We start from the raw sequence: 21,096 nt of genomic DNA on the forward strand, positions 1-21,096 counted from the left end.
AATGGCGTCAATAACTCGAAATTGTTTTTTTGACGGGGGGGTGTCCATCTCAGCTTCTTACATCGCCTCTTACAATATGAGAGCTATTGAATGTGTCTAACCTATTTTACAGAACCCTTAGGTGGCGACAGCGCTCTCCAGATGAGAGAACGTGGAGTAAAACACACAGAAGAAGTCGTTGGGGAAAAGGAAATTGCATCGCATCCGTCCGTATGCAGCTGCTTCATTGAAGCATAACGTTTAGCTGTGCCCCTGCAGCAGCCAATCTGCTATCACAATTGAGCACCTCCGTGTGCGCTGCAACAGCCCATTCGCATGATCAGCCGTGGATTTGTTATTATTCTCAACTGGAAGCATGGGAGCTGGTACACGCGGCTGTAAAAAAGCTGGATCTAGCGGACTTTTCAAGTGCTGAGCACACGCAGAGCAAACAGCAGAGCCGAGCAGAGCAGAGAGACACTCCTCCCACAACGGGGGGGGGGGGAGGAGGAGGGGGGGAGGTGGGGCACGCAGAGCAGCACACAACACTGACCCAGACAGACCCAGACAGCAGGACAGGGTTGGCAAACGCAAGCCAGAATATCCGATGCCCACCAGCAGAAGCAAGAAGCTGCAACCAGCAGCGCACGCAGGGGCCAGCGCTGCTGGTTGCAGCTAAAAATATTATTCTTCCAAACAAAATTCCCTGGCCTTCACTGTTTTATTGAAGGAAATTATTTTTGAGGTGTGACTACATCAGAAAATTAGCTTCAGAGTCAGTGATGTGCTTGAAATGTTTAATTTCACAAAAGGCTCATTATCTCAGCTCGTAGAAAAAAAAGTCTGTTTTTCGTTCAATCAAGCTATCTTCTCCGGCTCATAACTAAAGAACGGAAAATGGGATCAATAAACTTTTTTTTGCAGGTGATAGAAGAGAGTCTCATCGTTATTTGTGCGTGTTCAGTGTTTACATAGTAATTATTAAAGAAATTATATGACTGTTTTAAAATGCATTGCGGCCTATGTGGCACAGCAAGCAACCTTTTGCCCAAGGGCCGTGGCACTCAAAGTGTTCAAATGCCCCAACAGTAATTAAACATCTTTACAGCCTGGACCGAAACACGGTTTTGGTCTACATAGCTAATCTCACCTTTTCATAACAACTGTAGGGGGGTCAATTTTTGCATAACTCAGCCGTTTACATTTAATAAAGGTTTAAAGTTATGCATAATTAAGGGCGTGGCCCGGTTGAGTGACAGGCGGCCATACTGCCACTGGATAGTGCTTTATGGTTAGTTGTTGTCTGAGCTCTGGTCGTGTTTGTGGTGTTGCAGTCTTTTTGTCCATTTGATCCTGCAGCTGTAGCCTTGTCTCCTGCATACAAAACCATTGTCTGACACATTTTACTCTCATCTGTTTTGGAGTCTGGTCCGTCTGGTTATGCCAGCGAGCTAATCCAGCTCACGAAGCAGAGACGCAGACCGCACTGACCGGCTGCACTCCTGTGTTAGTTAGCGATAATAACAATACGACGTCCAGTCGGATATTTTCAAAATAAAACGATTCTGCACAAGTATAAAGCAAACTACAGTATAAAGACAAAGCTGTTGTGAAATGTCTATTTTATCCTCTTTTTTTATTTTCTTATGTCATCCTCATCATTTTATGTGAAGCACTTTGAACTGCATCTGTGTATGAAATGTGCTATACAAATAAACTTGACTTGACTTAACTATGTCTGTTCAGTAGAATCAAATAATAAACTTGTCTGTTTTCAGTTCTTACCTTTGCTCAGTAGGCTGCTGTCCATCTTTGATATCAGGAGGATGAGCCATAGACCAGTCACTCTTCATGGACACACAGCTGGGTACAGGGGAGTCTGCTCTCTTCTGCTGGATCCTGCTAAGCATTGATAAAACAGCGTGGTGGCAGTGAACATGTTAGAGAAGCAGGGTTTTGACCAGTAGGTTGCCGGTTTGAATCCCAGTAACAACTTTGAAAGTCAGGGTGAATATGTAACTCTTTCTCCACCCTGTGAAACTACCAACAATTAGACCTTGAGCAAAGATCTCAACCCCCAGACTGTTCTGGTAGCTGCTCAGTGACCAACAGCAGAAGGCTGTTGTTGTACTGAGCAGCTCTGGTATGAATATATGTAACTATGGATGTGAGGCAGAACAATGCTGCAAAAGAAAATATGTTAACTCATTGAGTGCCATGGACGAGTATGTTCGTCAATTGGTTTAGTAACGTAGAGTGCCAAGGACGAGTATGTTCGGCAATTGCGTTTTTTGACGGTGGGACGTGCATCAAAGCTAGATCCATCTCCTGTGAAAGTATGGTGGCTGTTGAATGTGTAAAACCTATTTTAGGGACCCATTATACCCATTATATATATACCCAAATATAAATATAAGTTCAGTGTGCAATAAGGACAATTTGACACGTAAGGTATACTCACTCTACGTATTTGCTTACTTAAACGTACTCCACTACTTTGCTCCTATCGCAGTAATACTGGTTAACGTTTATACTGTTTATACTGTTTACTCCATGCTATGTTGTGTTGTTTGTTTCTTCTATTCTGCTTATTTTACTATTGCACTACTACTGTGTATTTATTTTAGGATATGTGTGTTTTGTGAACGAGCAGCTGTGATTTGTCCCAATTTCCCCCCGGGGATTATTAAAGTCTTTCTGATTCTGATTCTGATTCTGATTCTGATTAGGTGGAGACAGTGCTCTCCAGATTAGAGAACGGCGAGGAAAAAAGAGAGAAGTCATGTGGAAACGGAAATCGCATCGATATGCATGAAGCATATACGTTAGCTGTGCCTGTGAACAGCAGTCATCTGCTGCCACAATTGAGCCCCATCCGTGTCCGCTGCGATAGCCCCTCCATATGATTTAGTTGCCGACACCAGTGTCTTTCTGAAAAGTTACATTATTCTCAGCTGGGAGCCGGCGACACGCTGTAAAAAAGCGGGGTGCAGCGGACTTTTCAGTGCAGAGCAAACTCAGAGCAAACCGCTGCAGAGCCCCAGAACACTCCTCCCACCACGGAGGAGGAGGAGGAGGGGGGTGGGGCACGCAGGGCACTACAGCATACAACCATTGACAGTACACACAGACCCAGGCAGCAGCAGGCTCGATGCACAGAGAGCAAACAAGCTAGAATAGGCTATCTGATGCCCACCAGCAGTAAATCAAGACCAGCAAGAAGGTGTAGGGTCTGCGCACGCAGGGGCCAGCGCTGCTGGTTGCAGCTAAAAAATATTATTTGGCCAAACAAAATTCCTTTGTTTTCACTCTTTTATTGAAGGAAATTATTTTTGAGGTGTCATTACATCAGAAAATATTAGTTTCAGAGTCAATGATGTGCTTGAAATGCTTCCTTTCACAAAAGGCTGAATATCTCAGATTCTAAATTGAAATGTGTCTTTTTGCTCAAAACAACCTATCTTCTCCGGCTCATAACTAAAGAACGGAAAATGGTATCAATAAACTTTTTTTTGCAGATGATAGAAGAGAGTCTCAGCGTTCTTTGTGCGTGTTCGGTGTTTACATAGTAATATCACACAATATTCTGTGGGCCTCGAGAAATCACTGAAAACGCTCTGAAACTGGCACTGGGAGCGTCCGTTCTCCAAAAGTGGCTGGCACTCAATGAGTTAAAGTCCCTGGAAACCAAAATCCACAAAAACGTTCTAACTATGTTATTTAGGGTCTTATGTTAGTAATTGTGTGCCTCAGAAATTATTATACATTACTTTCAACCCAAAGCCTTAAAATCGACACTTTTCTACAAGATTCTACAAGGTACTTCCTCATTGAAGAGAGCAGTGCGCGAGGTGCTAAAATGCAGGAGCTTATGACGTCATAAGTAAGGGATAATGTATATTGAGGCGGTGATTACGGGGGAAATAATGACCGACAGGTGGATTGAGCCCGACGCGCCAGCGGAGGGCTTAATCGTTCACCTGAAGGTCATTATTTCCCAGTAATCACCGCCTCAATATACATTATCCCGCTTAGAACACGGCCTACAACTAAATCATTCAATAATCTGACAAAAATAATTATTCAAATAGATTTTTTAATAGCGTTTTCAACGACAAAGCGGTTTCATTCGTAATTGGCACACAAGACACCACAGCTGCAACTGGTTGGCCTAATTAGTAGTGTCTTGCTGACAAAAAGCTCTTATCAACTGATTAATCCAGGTGTGGCAGAGCAGCGGTCGGTTGTCGAGAAATAATGACCGGTGAATATTGTTGATTGACCAATCAGAATCGAGTATTCAAGAGAGCCGTGTTCTAAGCTCTATATAACCTTTGTACACACGCGCAACCCGCCCGTCCGTTCTTTGCCCCCACAGCGCTCGCTCAGTGTCTGTCTGTCTCCCTCCCACTCTGTGTGCTGTGTGTCGAGCACTATGCTGCTCTCTCTCTCTCTCTCTCTCTCTCTCAGCATAGCGCTCGACACACAGCCTGGTGACGCGAGGTTACTCACACACACACACACACAGTAGCGCTGTGCACTCGCAGAGCAGATATCTCTTCCTCTCAGTACGCTATGCGCGGAGCAACGCGCGAACACACACACACACACACACACACACACACACACACCCCATCTATCTCTATCAGAGGTCTCCTCCGAGAGAGAGAGGGAGAGAGGGAAATTTCCCTGCTGCAGACGGGACACGCCCACACAGTCCACGGGAGAAAATACACTCTAAAAACGAATTGATTCTCATGACTTTTGCCATGACTGTCAAACCTAAATTTATATACTTTGCGACGTACATCATCGTTCAAATTTGGCTGGTGGCTTATTAACATAGGGTCCTGTGATGTGATGAACTCAAAATGCTAAATAATAAAGAAATATTTCTGGTTTCCAGGGACTTTAAGCAAAACCCTTCTGGAATCTGGATAGTTAATTGTAATAAAAGAATAAACTAAATCAACAGAGTATGATGACTTCTTTCCTCTGTTAGAATCAAATAAACTTATCTGTTTTCAGTTCTTACCTTTGCTCAGTAGGCTGCTGTCCATCTTTGAAACTAATAGGATGATTCATAGAAAAGTCACTCTTCTTGGACACACAGCTGGGTACAGGGGAGTCTGCTCTCTTCTGCTGGATCCTGCTAAGGATTGATAAAACAGGGTGGTGGCAGTAAACATGTTAGAGAAGCAGGGTTTTGACCAGTAGGTTGCCAGTTTGAATCCCAGTACCAACTTTCAAAGTCAGAGTGAATGATTATTTCTCCACCCTGTGCAACTACCACCACTCGAGCTTGAGCAAAGATCTCAACCCCCAGATGGATCTGGTAGCTGCTCAGTGACCACCAGGGGGCTAGCTCAGGGTTTGACCAAGGGGCAAGCCCACCACCTTTCCCCTGAAGATGCGTAAGTCTTTGTTTAAGCTGTAATTCCTCGAATGGCCACTTGAGGCAGGACTCAGAAGTCCCGTCGTTCCTGTTAAAATGCCCCAACAGTAATTAAACATCTTTACAGCCTGGACCGAAACACGGTTTTGGTCTATATAGCGAATTTCACCTTTTCATAACAACTGTAGGGGGGTCAATTTTTGCATAACTCAGCCGTTTACATTTAATAAAGGTTTAAAGTTATGCATAATTAAGGGCGTGGCCCGGTTGAGTGACAGGCGGCCATACTGCCACTGGATAGTGCTTTATGGTTAGTTGTTGTCTGAGCTCTGGTCGTGTTTGTGGTGTTGCAGTCTTTTTGTCCATTTGATCCTGCAGCTGTAGCCTTGTCTCCTGCATACAAAACCAGTGTCTGACACATTTTAATCTCATCTGTTTTGGAATCTGGTCCGTCTGGTTATGCCAGCGAGCTAATCCAGCTCACGAAGCAAAGATGCAGACCGCACCGACCGGCTGCACTCCTGTGTTAGTTAGCGATAATAACAATACGACGTCGTCGGATATTTTCAAAATAAAATGATTCTGCACAAGTATAAAGCACACAGAAGCCATTGAAAATGTTTTATTTTGCTATTTCCCTGCCTTTCTGTGTGTGCATGATGCGGGGGGAGAGTTTGACAGCACGCTGTGGCACACACACACTCAGTCATAGCGTGATCAGTGTGAATCTGTTTTTGACAACTTGGAAGTCAGCGCCAGACAGCGCCCGGCACAACCCCCACCCGCCACCCCCCACCCCCCACCCCAATATTTCAAAAACTCAACACAACAAATCACACAAATGACCTATTTTGGATTAAAAACTGCGAATTTCGCCGAAAGGTGACAAGTTTGCACCCCTGCTTACCTTTGCTCAGTAGACTGCTGTCCATCTTTGAAATTCCTAGGATGAGTCATAGACCAGTCACTCTTCATGGACACACAGCTGGGTACAGGGGAGTCTGCTCTCTCCTGCTGGACTGGCCTTCAACACAACAGAGACAGACAGAGCTTTGACTCTGGATAATGAAGGGTTAATGATGTCACTGCTGAGCTGTAATGATGTCACTGCTGAGATGTAATGATGTCACTGCTGAGTTGTAATGATGTCACTGCTGAGTTGTAATGATGTCACTGCTGAGTTGTAATGTCACTGCTAAGCTGTAATGATGTCCCTGCTGAGTTGTAATGATGTCACTGCTGAGTTGTAATGATGTCACTGCTGAGCTGTAATGATGTCACTGCTAAGCTGTAATGATGTCACTGCTGAGCTGTAATGATGTCACTGCTGTAATGATGTCACTGCTGAGCTGTAATGATGTCACTGCTGAGCTGTAATGATGTCACTGCTGTAATGATGTCACTGCTAAGCTGTAATGTCACTGCTAAGCTGTAATGATGTCGCTGCTGAGCTGTAATGATGTCACTGCTGAGCTGTAATGATGTCACTGCTAAGCTGCTAAGCTGTAATGATGTCACTGCTAAGCTGTAATGATGTCACTGCTGAGCTGTAATGAAGTCACTGCTGAGCTGTAATGATGTCACTGCTGAGTTGTAATGATGTCACTGCTAAGCAGTAATGATGTCACTGCTGAGCTGTAATGATGTCACTGCTAAGCTGTAACGATGTCACTGCTGAGATGTAATGATGCCACTGCTGAGCTGTAATGATGTCACTGCTGAGCTGTAATGACACTGCTAAGCTGTAATGATGTCACTGCTAAGCTGTAATGATGTCACTGCTGAGCTGTAATGATGTCACTGCTGAGCTGTAATGATGTGACTGCTGAGCTGTAATGATGTCACTGCTGAGCTGTAATGATGTCACTGCTAAGCTGTAATGATGTCAGTGCTGAGCTGTAATGATGTCAGTGCTGAGCTGTAATGATGTCACTGCTGAGCTGTAATGATGTCACTGCTAAGCTGTAATGATGTCACTGCTGAGCTGTAATGATGTCACTGCTAAGCTGCTAAGCTGTAATGATGTCACTGCTGAGCTGTAATGATGTCAGTGCTGAGCTGTAATGATGTCACTGCTGAGCTGTAATGATGTCACTGCTGAGCTGTAATGATGTCACTGCTGAGCTGTAATGATGTCACTGCTGAGCTGTGAGATAGAGAACAGTTATCTCATCTTACCTCTTAGCTTTGGTCCGGCTGTCATGTTCCTCAGACAGAGAGAGCCCCTCCTCTCTCTCCTCACACTGACTCATAGTGGAGCCAACAACACCTTCACACAAACACACCAACATGCTGTTAGCTGCACTCAGTCATTACTACAAGCTTTTATTACAGGATACATTTACAAAAACATACACAGCTAACTTCAGCTAGCTAATTTCATTGGGAAAATAGCTGTTGAATTCAACATATTGCTATAATCAGAGCGAAATATAAACAATATAAACACATATTGCATAATTGCACCTCAAATTAGGTCAAAAAACACTTTGATGATGTCAACTCGGACAAACTGGAGATCTGAAATGATACCTGAATTTCTGACATGTAATTCCGACCTCGACAAGCGTTCAAATCATTTTTTACAGGTCAGAGCTAATTTTTCCAGTGTTCCAAGTTGTCTTGAATGCGGTATTAGACTCGGGGGATTGGCAGCCATCTTGGATTTGAGGTCAAATCTGACTTCCCTCCACATCTGAAAATAAACCTTATGGTAGATATTCACTAACTATGTGAGAAATGTCATGCTTTTCTCACAAAGTGCACAACTTTGAGCACATTTGAACATTAGACCCATGGGATCAGCGGCCATCTTGGATTTGAGGTCAAATCTGACTTCCCTTCCGTCCACATCTGAAAATAAGCATTATGGTATTCAATAACTATGTGAGAAATGTCATGCTTCTCTAAAAAAAAAACAGTGCAAAATTATTGTGGTTATCCACTGTACTATTTTTATTAACCTTCAACTACCAACCAACTCTTTTTTGTGGCAATTTCATCTCCATATTTGCAACAGTTAAATGTTTAGCCGAGCATCGATTGCATCTCAGCCTGTCCCAGAGGAGGGTCCCCAGTTGGGGTCTATGTTTGGCCTCTAAGCTGCATCGGCCCTCACAAGGTTCCTCCTCTCCTTTAAGGTGAGGCCATCCAGGGGCTATACATTCTGAGGTGGAAAGGTTAGGCTGCAGATTAGCCGTGATCGTATAGTGTTCAGGCTAAAATTAGACTAGATTAGAGTAGGTCAGGAGGGCAGACTAGGCGGTAGATTAGTTAGATTTCTTCTGTGCTAGTTAGTTCTGGTTAAGGTTAGACTAGTCAGAATGTCTACAGCTGACTGATTGAGTAGCAGCTGTGCCAAAGGGCGATAATCCAGTACTATCGTTTGTCGTCTATTCAGTGGCATCATAACGCCAGGTAATTATAATATATGGTAATACGATAATTGGAGTACCAAATTTTAATTTTGCTTAATATATGACCCATATTGTGATATACATTATGTTTCTAAACTGACCCCTGTGACTATTCGTGATACTGATTTCAACCATATCGCCCAGCCCCAGACAGTATACCCTGTCTATAATATACCCTGTCTATTCTGCTCTCTCACAGCTGTATTTATCTATGTGTTTGCCAGTGTAGGAATTTAGCCAGGGGCCACACACACACACACACACACACACACACACACACACACACACACACACACACACACACACACACACAGGGCAAAAATGCCCCCAAGAAATCTCAGATTAATTCCCCTAAAAAACATGATCATGAGGCAAAAATTGCCCCCAACATTTTGATAATTGTATTTTCATTCAATAGATTTAAATCACATCTGTATCACACTCAGCTCCTGCAAGCTGGATGCCAGAAGACAACGATGAATAACACACACAAACAGTGCTGTTGTTCACACTACACTTTAGCAACTTTATGCATTAATTACTATTTTTAAAGTGCCCCCAAAATGTTGTTAAAGCCTCCAATTTTTAGACCGTGAGGGCAAAAGTTGCCCCCAATATATTTATTTAGAGAGGGAGAAGACAGACGCTGCTTATTCTCCTCTGTCAGTTCTGGGTGTGTTCATGTGATATGAGGGTGTGGCCTCATAACTTCGTGTCTAGTCTAGTCTAACATCATAATGGTCTACCTGAAAGAGTACTACTGTCTGTCCACTAGATGGAGACATTAACCACATCATCTACAGTGAAGTAAACTGCAGAGCAGCACACAATAATGCATGGAGCAGTAATTTAGATGTTATATCATTATATTATATACTATATAATTCAATGACGAGTGAGAATATACCCTTTTCACGTGGGCCATTTTGTGTGAAAAAGGCAGAACACAGGTGCCAGCAAAACACTAATGAGGGTTTCCAAATTCCAATCAAAAGTTTGAAACCCTCATTAGTGTTTTGCTTGCACCTGTGTTTACCCTGCCTTTTCGACACAAAATGGGCCCCGTGAGAAGGGTCTATGAGAGTGCATCTAAAATCTGTCTGACGTCACAGTCTGCAATATCAAAATGGTTTCTGACTGAAGAGCGACATGTGACAAGAAGTTCTTCCATTTTACTATAGCAAGAGATGATATATATAGCCTCAACGCATTGAGGCTAACTGACAGCAAACTCACAGGAGTCCATCAACAGTCACTTAAGATTGAGCTTGAACCACAATCAACTAGTTTCCTTTGGAAATTTTGTAGCCTTTTGGGGGAATTTGAGCGCGCGCCCATTGTTCTAATTGTGTTCACTGTAATGCTATGATCAGATGTGAGTTTCTTATACATCCACACTGGAAAAACTTTTTTTTTTCTTTTTTCTCAAGAGTAGGATTGATTCTAAAACCAACATTTGTTGTCTATCTTTTAGAGAGACAGAGAGAGAAGACAGACGGCTTATTCTCCTCTGTCAGTTCTAGGTGTGTTCATTTGATATGACGGTGCGCGCGCGGCGGCCTCATAACTTCGGGGTAAACAAGTCTAGTTTTGAATCTAGAGTTTTTTTTACACGGAGAAAACTCTTTTTAGTCTAAATAAGCAAATAGGCTAACAGTTTTAACAGTGTTAACAGTCTCATTAAAGAGTCAAGTTAGAGTAAAAGTCTCAGTAAAGTACTGTTACAATAGCCTACCTACCTTTACCTGGAGAAAATAATCTGCGCCACACCGAACAAGGAAATGATTAGAGAGAGAGAGACAGAGAGAGAGAGAGAGAGAGAGAGAGAGAGAGAGAGAGAGAGAGAGAGAGAGAGAGCAGGATTGAGCCGGATTTTTTGCTCCAGCAGGAATTGCACTTCCGGTTTAGTGATTTTGCCTTCAAAGTTTTTTTTACCATAAAAATTGAAGTAGAAATTGAACTACCGGTATGTCCAACATAATGAACATGAGAACACTAAGATGAACCTCTAGTTGTGTTATTTCTTGAAATGCTTTCTACAATAGCAAAATGATCAGCGTGACGTCACTTGCCACCCAGAAATGCGGAACCCCACTGCAGTCAATAGTATGAGTTGTGCCAAACAAACATAATATCTCAAAAACTATAGGCCTACATCACATCGCTTATATTTTGACATTCTGAGTGAGAGCAGAAGTAGCTCAAGAGTTTGATGTAGGCTATAATATATGTCTTGTTAAAGTTGTGAACTGTCGCAGTTTTTAAAATGTAAACAGAGTTGGTCGGCTAGACAAGACATCAGACATCAGCGCTGGAATTGCCAGTTGCCGTGTTTTGCTCTGACGTGGGCCTTGTTCGACCAATCACAGCTGACAGATCGGGTTGTGTTCCTAAAAGAGAAGTGACAGCTGTTGTCCAGCAGAGGGCACGCGAGGACAGGACACCCGAGTGTTTACTTCAGGGACGTCATATCAAGATGTGTGGCTCTTGTAAAACGCCCTTACGCAAAGTGTTTTGTAACAGTTTTGTTGCAGTGATCGAGTGGCGTTACGTGTAAACTACCCTTTAAGTATAAATTCGGAGCGCGAAGTAAGTGCATTTTAATCATTTACATATGTTTACAATGTTGTATTGTATGAGGAATAACTGTGTGCGACACTGACACTCCATGCATGTCTTGTTCTACTTTATGAACCAGTAAACGTGCTGCTCTTGGACATCTAGACGTCTGTTGTTATTATTGTTGCAGGCAGGCAGGCAGGCAGGCAGCAGCAGTATGTCCGCGGTGCCCACAGTCAGACTGGCCGGTGGTCTGGAGATCTGCCGGGTGCTGAACGGCATGTGGCAGGTGTCCGGCGGGCACGGAGCGGTGGACGAGGCCAGAGCAGGTGACACAACACACAGGACTTTACCCCCGGGCTCCGGGGTCCATATTATATCATCAGGGACATTTGAGACTGAGAGAGGTGTAGTCAAGAGTCAAGACAGAATGACAGGGCCCGGGGAGACAATGTGGAAGTTAAGGAATCACTACAGGAACATAGCAGAATGTCTTGTGCTTTTTGGACATATTTATAGCAACATTACAGCAGGAAGGAAAAGCATTCCACCTTTATATTGGAATTTTATATCCAGGGCAATGCATTGTGGGAATCCTCTAGGTTCATGATGTCTGTTTGTACAGTACACACAGGATACAAGCACACATATTTGAAAGTTACAGTTTTCTGTGAAACTAGATTAATCTCCCTGATGTGGTCTCTCTCTCTCTCTCTCTCTCTCCCCCTTTGTGTCTCTCTCTCTGTGTCTCTCTCTCTCTCTGTCTGTCTGTCTCTCTCTCTCTCTCTCTCTCTCTCTCTCTCTCTGTGTGTGTCTCTCTCTCTGTCTCTCTCTCTCTCTCTCTGTCTCTCTCTCTCTCTCTGTCTGTCTCTCTTTCTCTCTCTCTGTCTCTCTCTCTGTCTGTCTCTCTCTCTCTGTCTGTCTATGTCTCTCTCTCTCTCTCTCTCTCTCCAGTTGAAGCCATGCAGGCCTATGTAGATGCTGGCCTGACCACATTTGACATGGCAGACCATTATGGGCCTGCAGAGGAGATATTTGGACAATTCAACAGCCAGGTACACACACACACACACACACACACACACACACACACACACGCGCGCGCGCACGCACACACACACACACACACACACACACACACCCACACACAGAGACTCTCTCTCTCTCTCTCTCTCTCTCATTTGATTTTGCACAAGCTTTAACTGAAAAATTGTATTGTAAAACATATTGTACCATAGTCAATTATACATTCACATTTTAGATATTAAATTGATTGACTTATTGATTGATTGCTTGACGTACCCAGGGAGTCAAGGACACACAAAAATGGCAGAATAAGTTTAAATCTCATATCAACATTACAAATTGAATAGTGCTAATGCTGAACAATTCTCCTACTTGTTGTTATACCCAAATACATCATTTCTATCACTTATATTTCAAGTTGAATTGATTTCTTTACCCGGCATTTGGAATCACTTCTTTATCTCATCGTCATAGTGACTACAAAAATGATAAATGTATAATGGTGGAAATTCCAGATACGGATCATCACACAAATCAAATAAATTCTTCCTTGGCCCAAGGTCGATCTGTCCACCATTTTTCATGGAAATCTACTCATACATGTTTAGACATCCTGCTGAAATACATGTAAAGGCAAACTAAGGAACAAACAGGGTCAAAACCTTCTTGGTGGATGTCAAAATAAAGTGCAACGATCAGAAACGAGCCAATGTCATTCAAAGTCTTTCTAATTGGTTCTAGTCCTTGTCTGATCCATAGCTGAAGTCCAAATCCTCTGGGAGTCCCACCCCGGCTCTGCAGGGACTGACCAAATGGGTGCCAAGAGCAGGTGGATGGCTTCCGATGGATCGCAAGGTGAGCTGGGGAGAAATAGGTTTTAACCCCGTCATGTTTTACAGTGGACATCTTTCCATCCACTAGAGCAGAGGTTCTCAAATGTTTTTCAGCCAAGGACCCCTTACAAGATAGAAAATATACCGGGGACCCCCTCATTCTGATTTGTGATTTTTGGCTAAGCTTAATTGTTTCCACGGTAACGTGCTTGACTTTTAATTTGATAGGTTTGTTATTAGAATGTAATCCATGAACCATTTTAGATTTAAAGCATAAACTATTTTCGTTGAACTATGAAGATTTTGCAAAAAAAAAAAAAATTTTTTTTTATTACATCACATTTACATTACGTCATTTAGCAGACACTTTTGTTTTATCCAAAGCGACTTACAATATCACAATTTGTCAACAGTACAGAAAACCACTATGTAACACAATCAATGACAGCCAAGATATTTTGATAGACTAGCAGGGGCGTATCTACGGGTGGGCCTGGGTAGGCACACGCCCACCCACTTCTTGCCCTGGCCCACCCAAAAAAAAAAAAAAAAAAAAAAAATTTAATTTGTTGTTTTCTAGAGGCAAACTTGCTGCTGCATTGCTAGCCAATGGTTTTGTTACTTTTGTAAAAACGCAGGGCACATCATCTCCAGTCTAATGCATGACAACTTCATGACATCTAGGAATTTTGTTCTCTCTGTGGATAAATAAACCAGAGGCGTCTTGTTCAAACTTGAAGCAGCCTCAGTGTTGTTATTTTTTAAACTCACAGCAGTATATGGATCAGTGGTTCTAATTTCTGTATAAAGTAACAGTATACACACAAGTATAAGCATTCATGTATGCAACATTTGGCACCTATATGTAACCTTTTAAGGTTGAGATAATTGTATTATCATTATATGGTCCAAATATTTCAGTAAAGCACTTGAAACACTTGAAATATTCTTGCTTGGGTGGTATCATTCTACTTGAAATGATGGTCAAATGCATTATTTTTAGTAAAATAACACGTCAAATTCTCAATTTGGCCGGGCATCTGCGCCCCTTCCTATCCAGGCCCACCCAATTTGATCCAGGCCCACCTATAATTCAATTTCTGCATACGCCCCTGGACTAGCACCATGTAGGAAGTAGTTTGAGAAAGAATAAGTAACATGTAGCATTTGATAAAAAAAAAAAAAAAAAAAAAAAATTACTTGAAAACTTTTCGCGGACCCCCTGGCAAAGTGCCACGGACCCCTGGGGGTCCGCGGACCCCCATTTGAGAACCACTGCACTAGAGAGCAGTGTGGTCTTTTTAAAGATGCCCTCCCTCATCTGGGTCTTATGACTGAAGGAGGCTCTACTCACTACACCACCTTCTTAAATCAAATCATTTCATTTCTGAGAAGCTTCAAAGTGTTTTGTGGACGTCTGACTGAAGGTTTTATTTTGAAAGCTTTAATTTAGCTTGGAGTTTGAACCGTGCAGCAGGCCTTGAAGCGTCCCTCTGTGCTCAGGTGGTGGAGACGGCTGTGCGGCGCTCCATGGCTCGCATGCAGGTGGACAGTCTGGACTGTCTTCAGTTCCACTGGTGGAAGTATGGAGACAAGAGATACCTGGACGTTCTGGGACACCTGTCTGACCTGCAGCAGGAGGGACTCATACGTATGTTTACTGCACTGTTCACACACACACACACACACACACACACACACACACACTTAAACAAAAGAGAGACAAAAGATAGCGCAACACCTTTCTGACCTCGGTCTCTCTATGGACATATTCTTCAGTGTTTATGTAGGTTTGGTAATACATGCATTTGGATGTTTACAATGTAAACACACATGTATACATGTTGTATTCTGCTTACATGTGTATCTTTTCTGTGTTTGTATTTTGTACACCTGTGTTGTCCTGTATACATGCATACATGCATACACACACACACACACACACACACACACACACACACACACACACACACACACACACACACACACACACACACACACACACACACACAACTGGGATAAACCCTCCCCTGCTCTACTCTGCTCTCCCATTGGAGGCATCGGTTTCAGTGGCAGCCGGATGTCAGAAGCTCTGTCATTGGCTCCGACCATGTCAATCAGAGCGGCTTCTGCTCCCTCCTCCCTGTGTGTTGCTGTAAATAGTCCCCTGCCGCCTCAGTGAAAACAACAACGCTAACTAGCTAGCAAGGTAACGGCAGAAACCTACACGCTAGCTCGTTGCTACACGCTGAAAACGGCAAGTTGGATTGTTTGAAATCCAACTTGGCGCCGCCCATCGCAATCCCACTATGGAGACCTGCGGCGCCAGACTCCTCGGACGGAAGGGAGAGGAGGCTGGCCAGCGAGACTAGTGGCTAAGCGACCTGTTCTATGATCCCAGATCAGTGTTTTTATTGAGACTTTTCCATCTTCCATCTGGTTCCTGTGTCAGGAGAGCTGGCCCTCACCAACTTTGACACTCAGAGACTGGAGGAGATCACCAGCAGAGGCATCCGCATCTCTAGCAACCAGGTACCACTACCTTCAGGCCGTATACCTCCTTTAGACACTATAATAGACTAACTACTATAGACTCCATCTCTGTCTGTCTCTCTCTCATTCTCTCACTAACACACATATGACTGTATATATGGACCGTGTACATGTCTGTGTCTGTCCTGCAGGTCCAGTACTCATGTCTGTGTCTGTCCTGCAGGTCCAGTACTCATGTCTGTGTCTGTCCTGCAGGTCCAGTACTCATGTCTGTGTCTGTCCTGCAGGTCCAGTACTCATGACTGTGTCTGTCCTGCAGGTCCAGTACTCATGTCTGTGTCTGTCCTGCAGGTCCAGTACTCATGTCTGTGTCTGTCCTGCAGGTCCAGTACTCATGTCTGTGTCTGTCCTGCAGGTCCAGTACTCATGTCTGTGTCTGTCCTGCAGGTCCAGTACTCATGACTGTGTCTGTCCTGCAGGTCCAGTACTCATGACTGTGTCTGTCCTGCAGGTCCAGTACTCATGACTGTGTCTGTCCTGCAGGTCCAGTACTCATGACTGTGTCTGTCCTGCAGGTCCAGTACTCATGACTGTGTCTGTCCTGCAGGTCCAGTACTCATGACTGTGTCTGTCCTGCAGGTCCAGTACTCATGACTGTGTCTGTCCTGCAGGTCCAGTACTCATGACTGTGTCTGTCCTGCAGGTCCAGTACTCCCTGATCGACCAGCGACCAGCAGCGAGGATGGAGGAATTCTGTCTGGCAAACAACATCCAGCTCCTGACCTACGGCACTCTGGGTTAGATACACTCTGGGTTAGATACACTCTGGGTTAGATACTCTGGGTTAGATACACTCTGGGTTAGACACACTCTGGGTTAGATACACTCTGGGTTAGATACAGCACATTGACTTCAAGCCAATCATATTTGACCCTACTATATTTACCCAACGGTTGTATTACTCATATTAAACACATACGTGTCACTCAAGTGGAACAATTACAAGGAAGAAGTTGATTTGATGTTTTATGATGTAAAAGCAGTGAGCATATGAACTATCCTGCTGGGTTATAGTTATCCTGCTGGGTTATAGTTATCCTGCTGGGTTATAGTTATCCTGCTGGGTTATAGTTATCCTGCTGCATTGCTGGGTTATAGTTATCCTGCTGGGTTATAGTTTGGGTTAGTGGGGTAAAGAAGTAAAATGGTGGGTTTCTAAGATGGAGTCGACACATGACGACACATCCCATCTCCCTCCCCCCCCTCATCTTCACTCCTTCACTCTGTCTCTCCATTTTTTTCCAACCCCTACCTCTCTCTCCCTGCTCTCTCCTCCCCCTCTCTCCCCTCTCCTCCCCCTCTCTCCCTCTCTCTCCCTGCCCTCTCCTCTCAGCTGGAGGTCTGCTGTCAGAGCGTTATCTGGGGAAGGCGGAGCCTAAGTCAGAGGCGGAGCTGGACACCTCCTCTCTCTCCAAGTACAAGAAGATGATCGACGCGTGGGGCGGCTGGAGCCTCTTCCAGGAGCTCCTCGTCGCCTTGGAGACGGTCGCCGAGCGACGCGGCTGCTCGATGGCGTCCGTGGCGACGCGCTGCATCCTGGACCGGCCGGCGGTGGGCGGGGTCATCGTGGGCTGTCGCCTGGGGGTGGCGGGGGCGGGGCAACACATCGCCGACAGCCTGCGCAGCTGCAGCCCCGAGCTCCGGCTGACGGAGGACGACCTGGCCGCCCTGCAGGCCGTGACGCGGCGCTCCAGCGACCTGATGGCGCTCATCGGGGACTGTGGGGACGAGTACAGGCGCTAAAGAGTGAGGAAGAGGGGGCGGGGCTTACTTAATGTGGCAGAAAGAGGGAGGAGGAGGAGGAGGACGAGAGGAAGGTGGAGAGACGAAGCAGAAACAGTGCGTCTTGCTTGACGCTGTAGTGGGAAAAACATGGGAAAAACTACACAGTCGACGATGCCTATGCTCCATTCTTTTACTTGGAATTTGTCCCACATGTTGTGTTTGTCAATTTAGATTCAAATCAGTTTCCACCACACACAAGCTAGAGCTGCTCTGTGCTACATCATAACATAAGACAAATTGCCCAAATGTATGATTAATACTTTTTAACTTGTTTCTAAAGATCATCTGCTGCACGGTGTAGTTATCTTACCGACTAAATAACAGATGCAGTACAACATGTTGATGCAGCCTCTCCTATAGCTCATGCTTACTCTGCTTCAGTGTGTCTTCATGTGTGTCTGCACTGACACAAGCTTCAGTGTGTCTTCATGTGTGTCTGCACTGACACAAGCTTCAGTGTGTCTTCATGTGTGTCTGCACTGACACAAGCTTCAGTGTGTCTTCATGTGTGTCTGCACTGACACAAGCTTCAGTGTGTCTTCATGTGTGTCTGCACTGACACAAGCAAACGTCTTCGCTGTTTACATTAAGGTGTCAAAATGTGTTTTTTAGTTCGAGAAAATTCAAAGAAAACATTCAAACAACTATTAGTTTGTGAATGAATCTCCTCAATTCTCAAATATTGTATTTTATATTGTGTGTACAATATGCAAACGCTACAGTACAGTATTACAGTATTTGCAATACAATCATTTCCTAAGCCTCATTTCCTTCTATTTTTTTTGTTGAATTACATATTCTTGGTATTTTCAAACCTTTTACCATTTTATTTATTTGTTTAAATAAAGTTTGTGCTTTTATCGGATTTTTATTGTCTCATTGGCTTTTTATCATTTTTATCATCTTTCTATTGTCTTTTTACGTCTTATCTTAACTATCTCTTAATTCGATCTTTTATTCTTCTTTTACAGTTTATTTTGGTTTTCATCCTACTGTATTTTCAATGAATAATTTCTGAGTATTCTGCTTTTATTTTGTCAGTCAAAGCACTTTGTGAAATCTGTTATTAAAGGTGCTATATAAATATAGTTATTATTCATATTATTATTAATTATTATTATTCATTCTAATCTTGAGCTTGATGGCATGAGACAATTAAGTTGATATTCCTTTGTGTCTGTGAACCCGGCTGTGTGTGTGTGTGTGTGTGTGTGTGTGTGTGTGTGTGTGTGTGTATGTCTGTCTGTGTGTGTGTGTGTGTGTGTGTGTGTGTGTATGTCAGGGGGCGGGGGCTCAGTGAAGGGGAAGGAGTTGTCAGCCCTGTAGCACTGTCTGGCCTGACAGATGATATGAGAACAAAATATACATTAGACACTAATCCATAAACACACATATGAAGACACACACACACACAATCTGTCGTTTTTGCTCTCTCTCTCTCACACACACACACACACACACACACTCTCACACACCCAGCTGACACTCAGAAAGCAGACAGACTCCTGCTGCGCTATAGGACCGTGGTCAACGTCAAACACATCCAAAGACATCACATCAAACCTCCTGCATCATGTGACCCCCGGGCCAGCTGGGGTTCAGCACAGCGGAGACAAAAGGCTGTGGTGATACAGTCAGGGACAAAGAGGATCCTGTACTGTATATGGTGACTCTCACTATATAGCATACAAAGTCACACTTCAGAATGGTCACCTGCTTTTGACTGGCACGTGTATGTTCATTGCTGCATTTATGAATCTATTTCATACACTTTTCAATAAGAGACTTTTTTATATAACTATGTCTTAAAGCTGATTTGTATGTGAAGCGAGGTTCATCAGATCCATGCAGAACATCAGAGGGTAAGGAAAAGTGAACAGCATGCTAACCTGTGCTAGCATGCTAACCTGTGCTATGACTGAACCCTGGATAGAGCCACAAATTTTCAAGTTCCATCACAGAAAATATCAGATGTAGAAATATAGTGGGTTAAATAGGCGATCAACTGAAAGAGACAAGAAGGTGGCCAACCTAACATCAACGCTGTTTTTCTGAGTTTCTGAAAAGTTGACATTTTGGAGATATGAGGCTTTCACACCACAGCGACAACATGCAAAATCACACAATAATCACATTGATCTTCAAATCAAATGCTGTAATTTCCAAACAAGTTTCCCTTTGTCCCACATCTCATATTGTGAGAGATTTTGATTAGTATTTGCTTTTTATCATTCGTTTAGACAACGTAATTGTGTCAAGATAATTTGATACAATTACTCCGATCACGATAGGATGATTTTTTATATGAATGAACGAATGAATGATCATCTTGAATTATTGCCCAGCATTTAGAAAATTATGTTAATCTGGTATAAGGAGGCCTTGTAATTAGACACAGAAGTATCTAATATACTATACTATTATATAAATAATATATATATATATATATATATATATATATATATATATATATATATATAATATACTCTCTCACAAACAGCCATATAAGCACACGTGCTGCAGGCAGTTTGAATCTTTTAATAGGCTTTTCAATTATTAACACACATGAAAGATGCACAACATGTGGACGATCTGGGCTTGTGTGCTCCAGTAGGCTTTCAGTGCTCACCCAGGCACTTAAATATCTCTCTCTCTCTCTCTCTCTCTCACACACAAACACACACACACACACACACACACACACACACACACACACACACACGAGTAGGTGTGTCTCAGCGCTATATACAGAAATGCACATTCGTATATAAGAGGACAGAACAGTCTGAGGTCCTAAGAGTCGTTTGTGCTGACTGTTCCTAAAGGCTGGACAGAAATAGTTAAGAAAGCCTCCAGGATGGCTACAGGAAGAGCTGAAGCTATAAGGAAACTAGTTCCTCCCTCTAGTTTAAGGCTATACATACATATATTTATTTATTTATTTTAATAATATTTAAATATTAATTTATATATTTTTTACTTTGTTTATTAAGATTTTCCCAAACGCAAATACTGACTTGTGACTCGAGTAAAGTTGCTCACACCTCTGTTTATGGTCTTGGTAGGAATCTAGTTAGTAATAGTCTTTATTTTCAATTTTATTCTTCAGTGAAAAAGTCATTTTTCATTTCATTGTTACTTTTTATTCACATTTCAAGTGTAAAAACCTCAAAGAAAAAGACATCAGACAGGTTTTGTGAAGAAACCATCCCTTTATTGGTGGTGAACCATCTAACTCAGGGTCAAAAAGGGTTAAAAAACAGTCTGTGCTCAAACAGACCAAAACCAGAGTTTCTCCACACCCTGCTGCCTCTAGTGGTGAAAAAAGGTGGTGGTGGGGAGGTTGGGGGGCGGGGTCAAAAACAGTAGTACTGGGTGCAGGCATAAGAGATGCCGTGTCCAAAAAAGTGAAAATGGTTCCGTTCCACATAAAGCAAAAGTCACACAAAAAATCCTTCACTTTACTCCAAACCACGTTCACTGATTTTTACTGACACACTACAGCAGTAGAGTTTCTCTACAGCTGTAGAGTTTCTCTACAGCTGTAGAG

The 21,096-nt window shown here is 43.2% G+C and overlaps 2 protein-coding genes across 2 annotated transcripts in view; one reads left to right on the forward strand and one right to left on the reverse strand.

Moving 5' to 3' along the window:
- Positions 1–21,096, reverse strand: part of LOC310794544 (NLR family CARD domain-containing protein 3-like) — a gene marked incomplete at its 5' end in the record, with an annotated part of 243,770 nt that overhangs the window by 24,546 nt on the left and 198,128 nt on the right. The window lies entirely within an intron of this gene.
- Positions 11,328–17,504, forward strand: LOC310794436 (putative oxidoreductase YccK; the record flags this gene model as incomplete). The annotated part of the gene is made up of 8 exons (XM_083656436.1): positions 11,328–11,379; positions 11,540–11,678; positions 12,304–12,404; positions 13,135–13,230; positions 14,712–14,859; positions 15,661–15,740; positions 16,405–16,498; positions 17,095–17,504. Exons 2-8 carry the CDS (start codon positions 11,567–11,569, stop codon positions 17,502–17,504), a joined length of 1,041 nt encoding a protein of 346 aa, XP_083512562.1. The 5' UTR covers positions 11,328–11,379; positions 11,540–11,566.

This window comes from Poromitra crassiceps (genome assembly GCF_964638095.1).
Source record: "Poromitra crassiceps genome assembly, chromosome: 20".
Lineage (NCBI taxonomy): Eukaryota > Metazoa > Chordata > Actinopteri > Beryciformes > Melamphaidae > Poromitra > Poromitra crassiceps.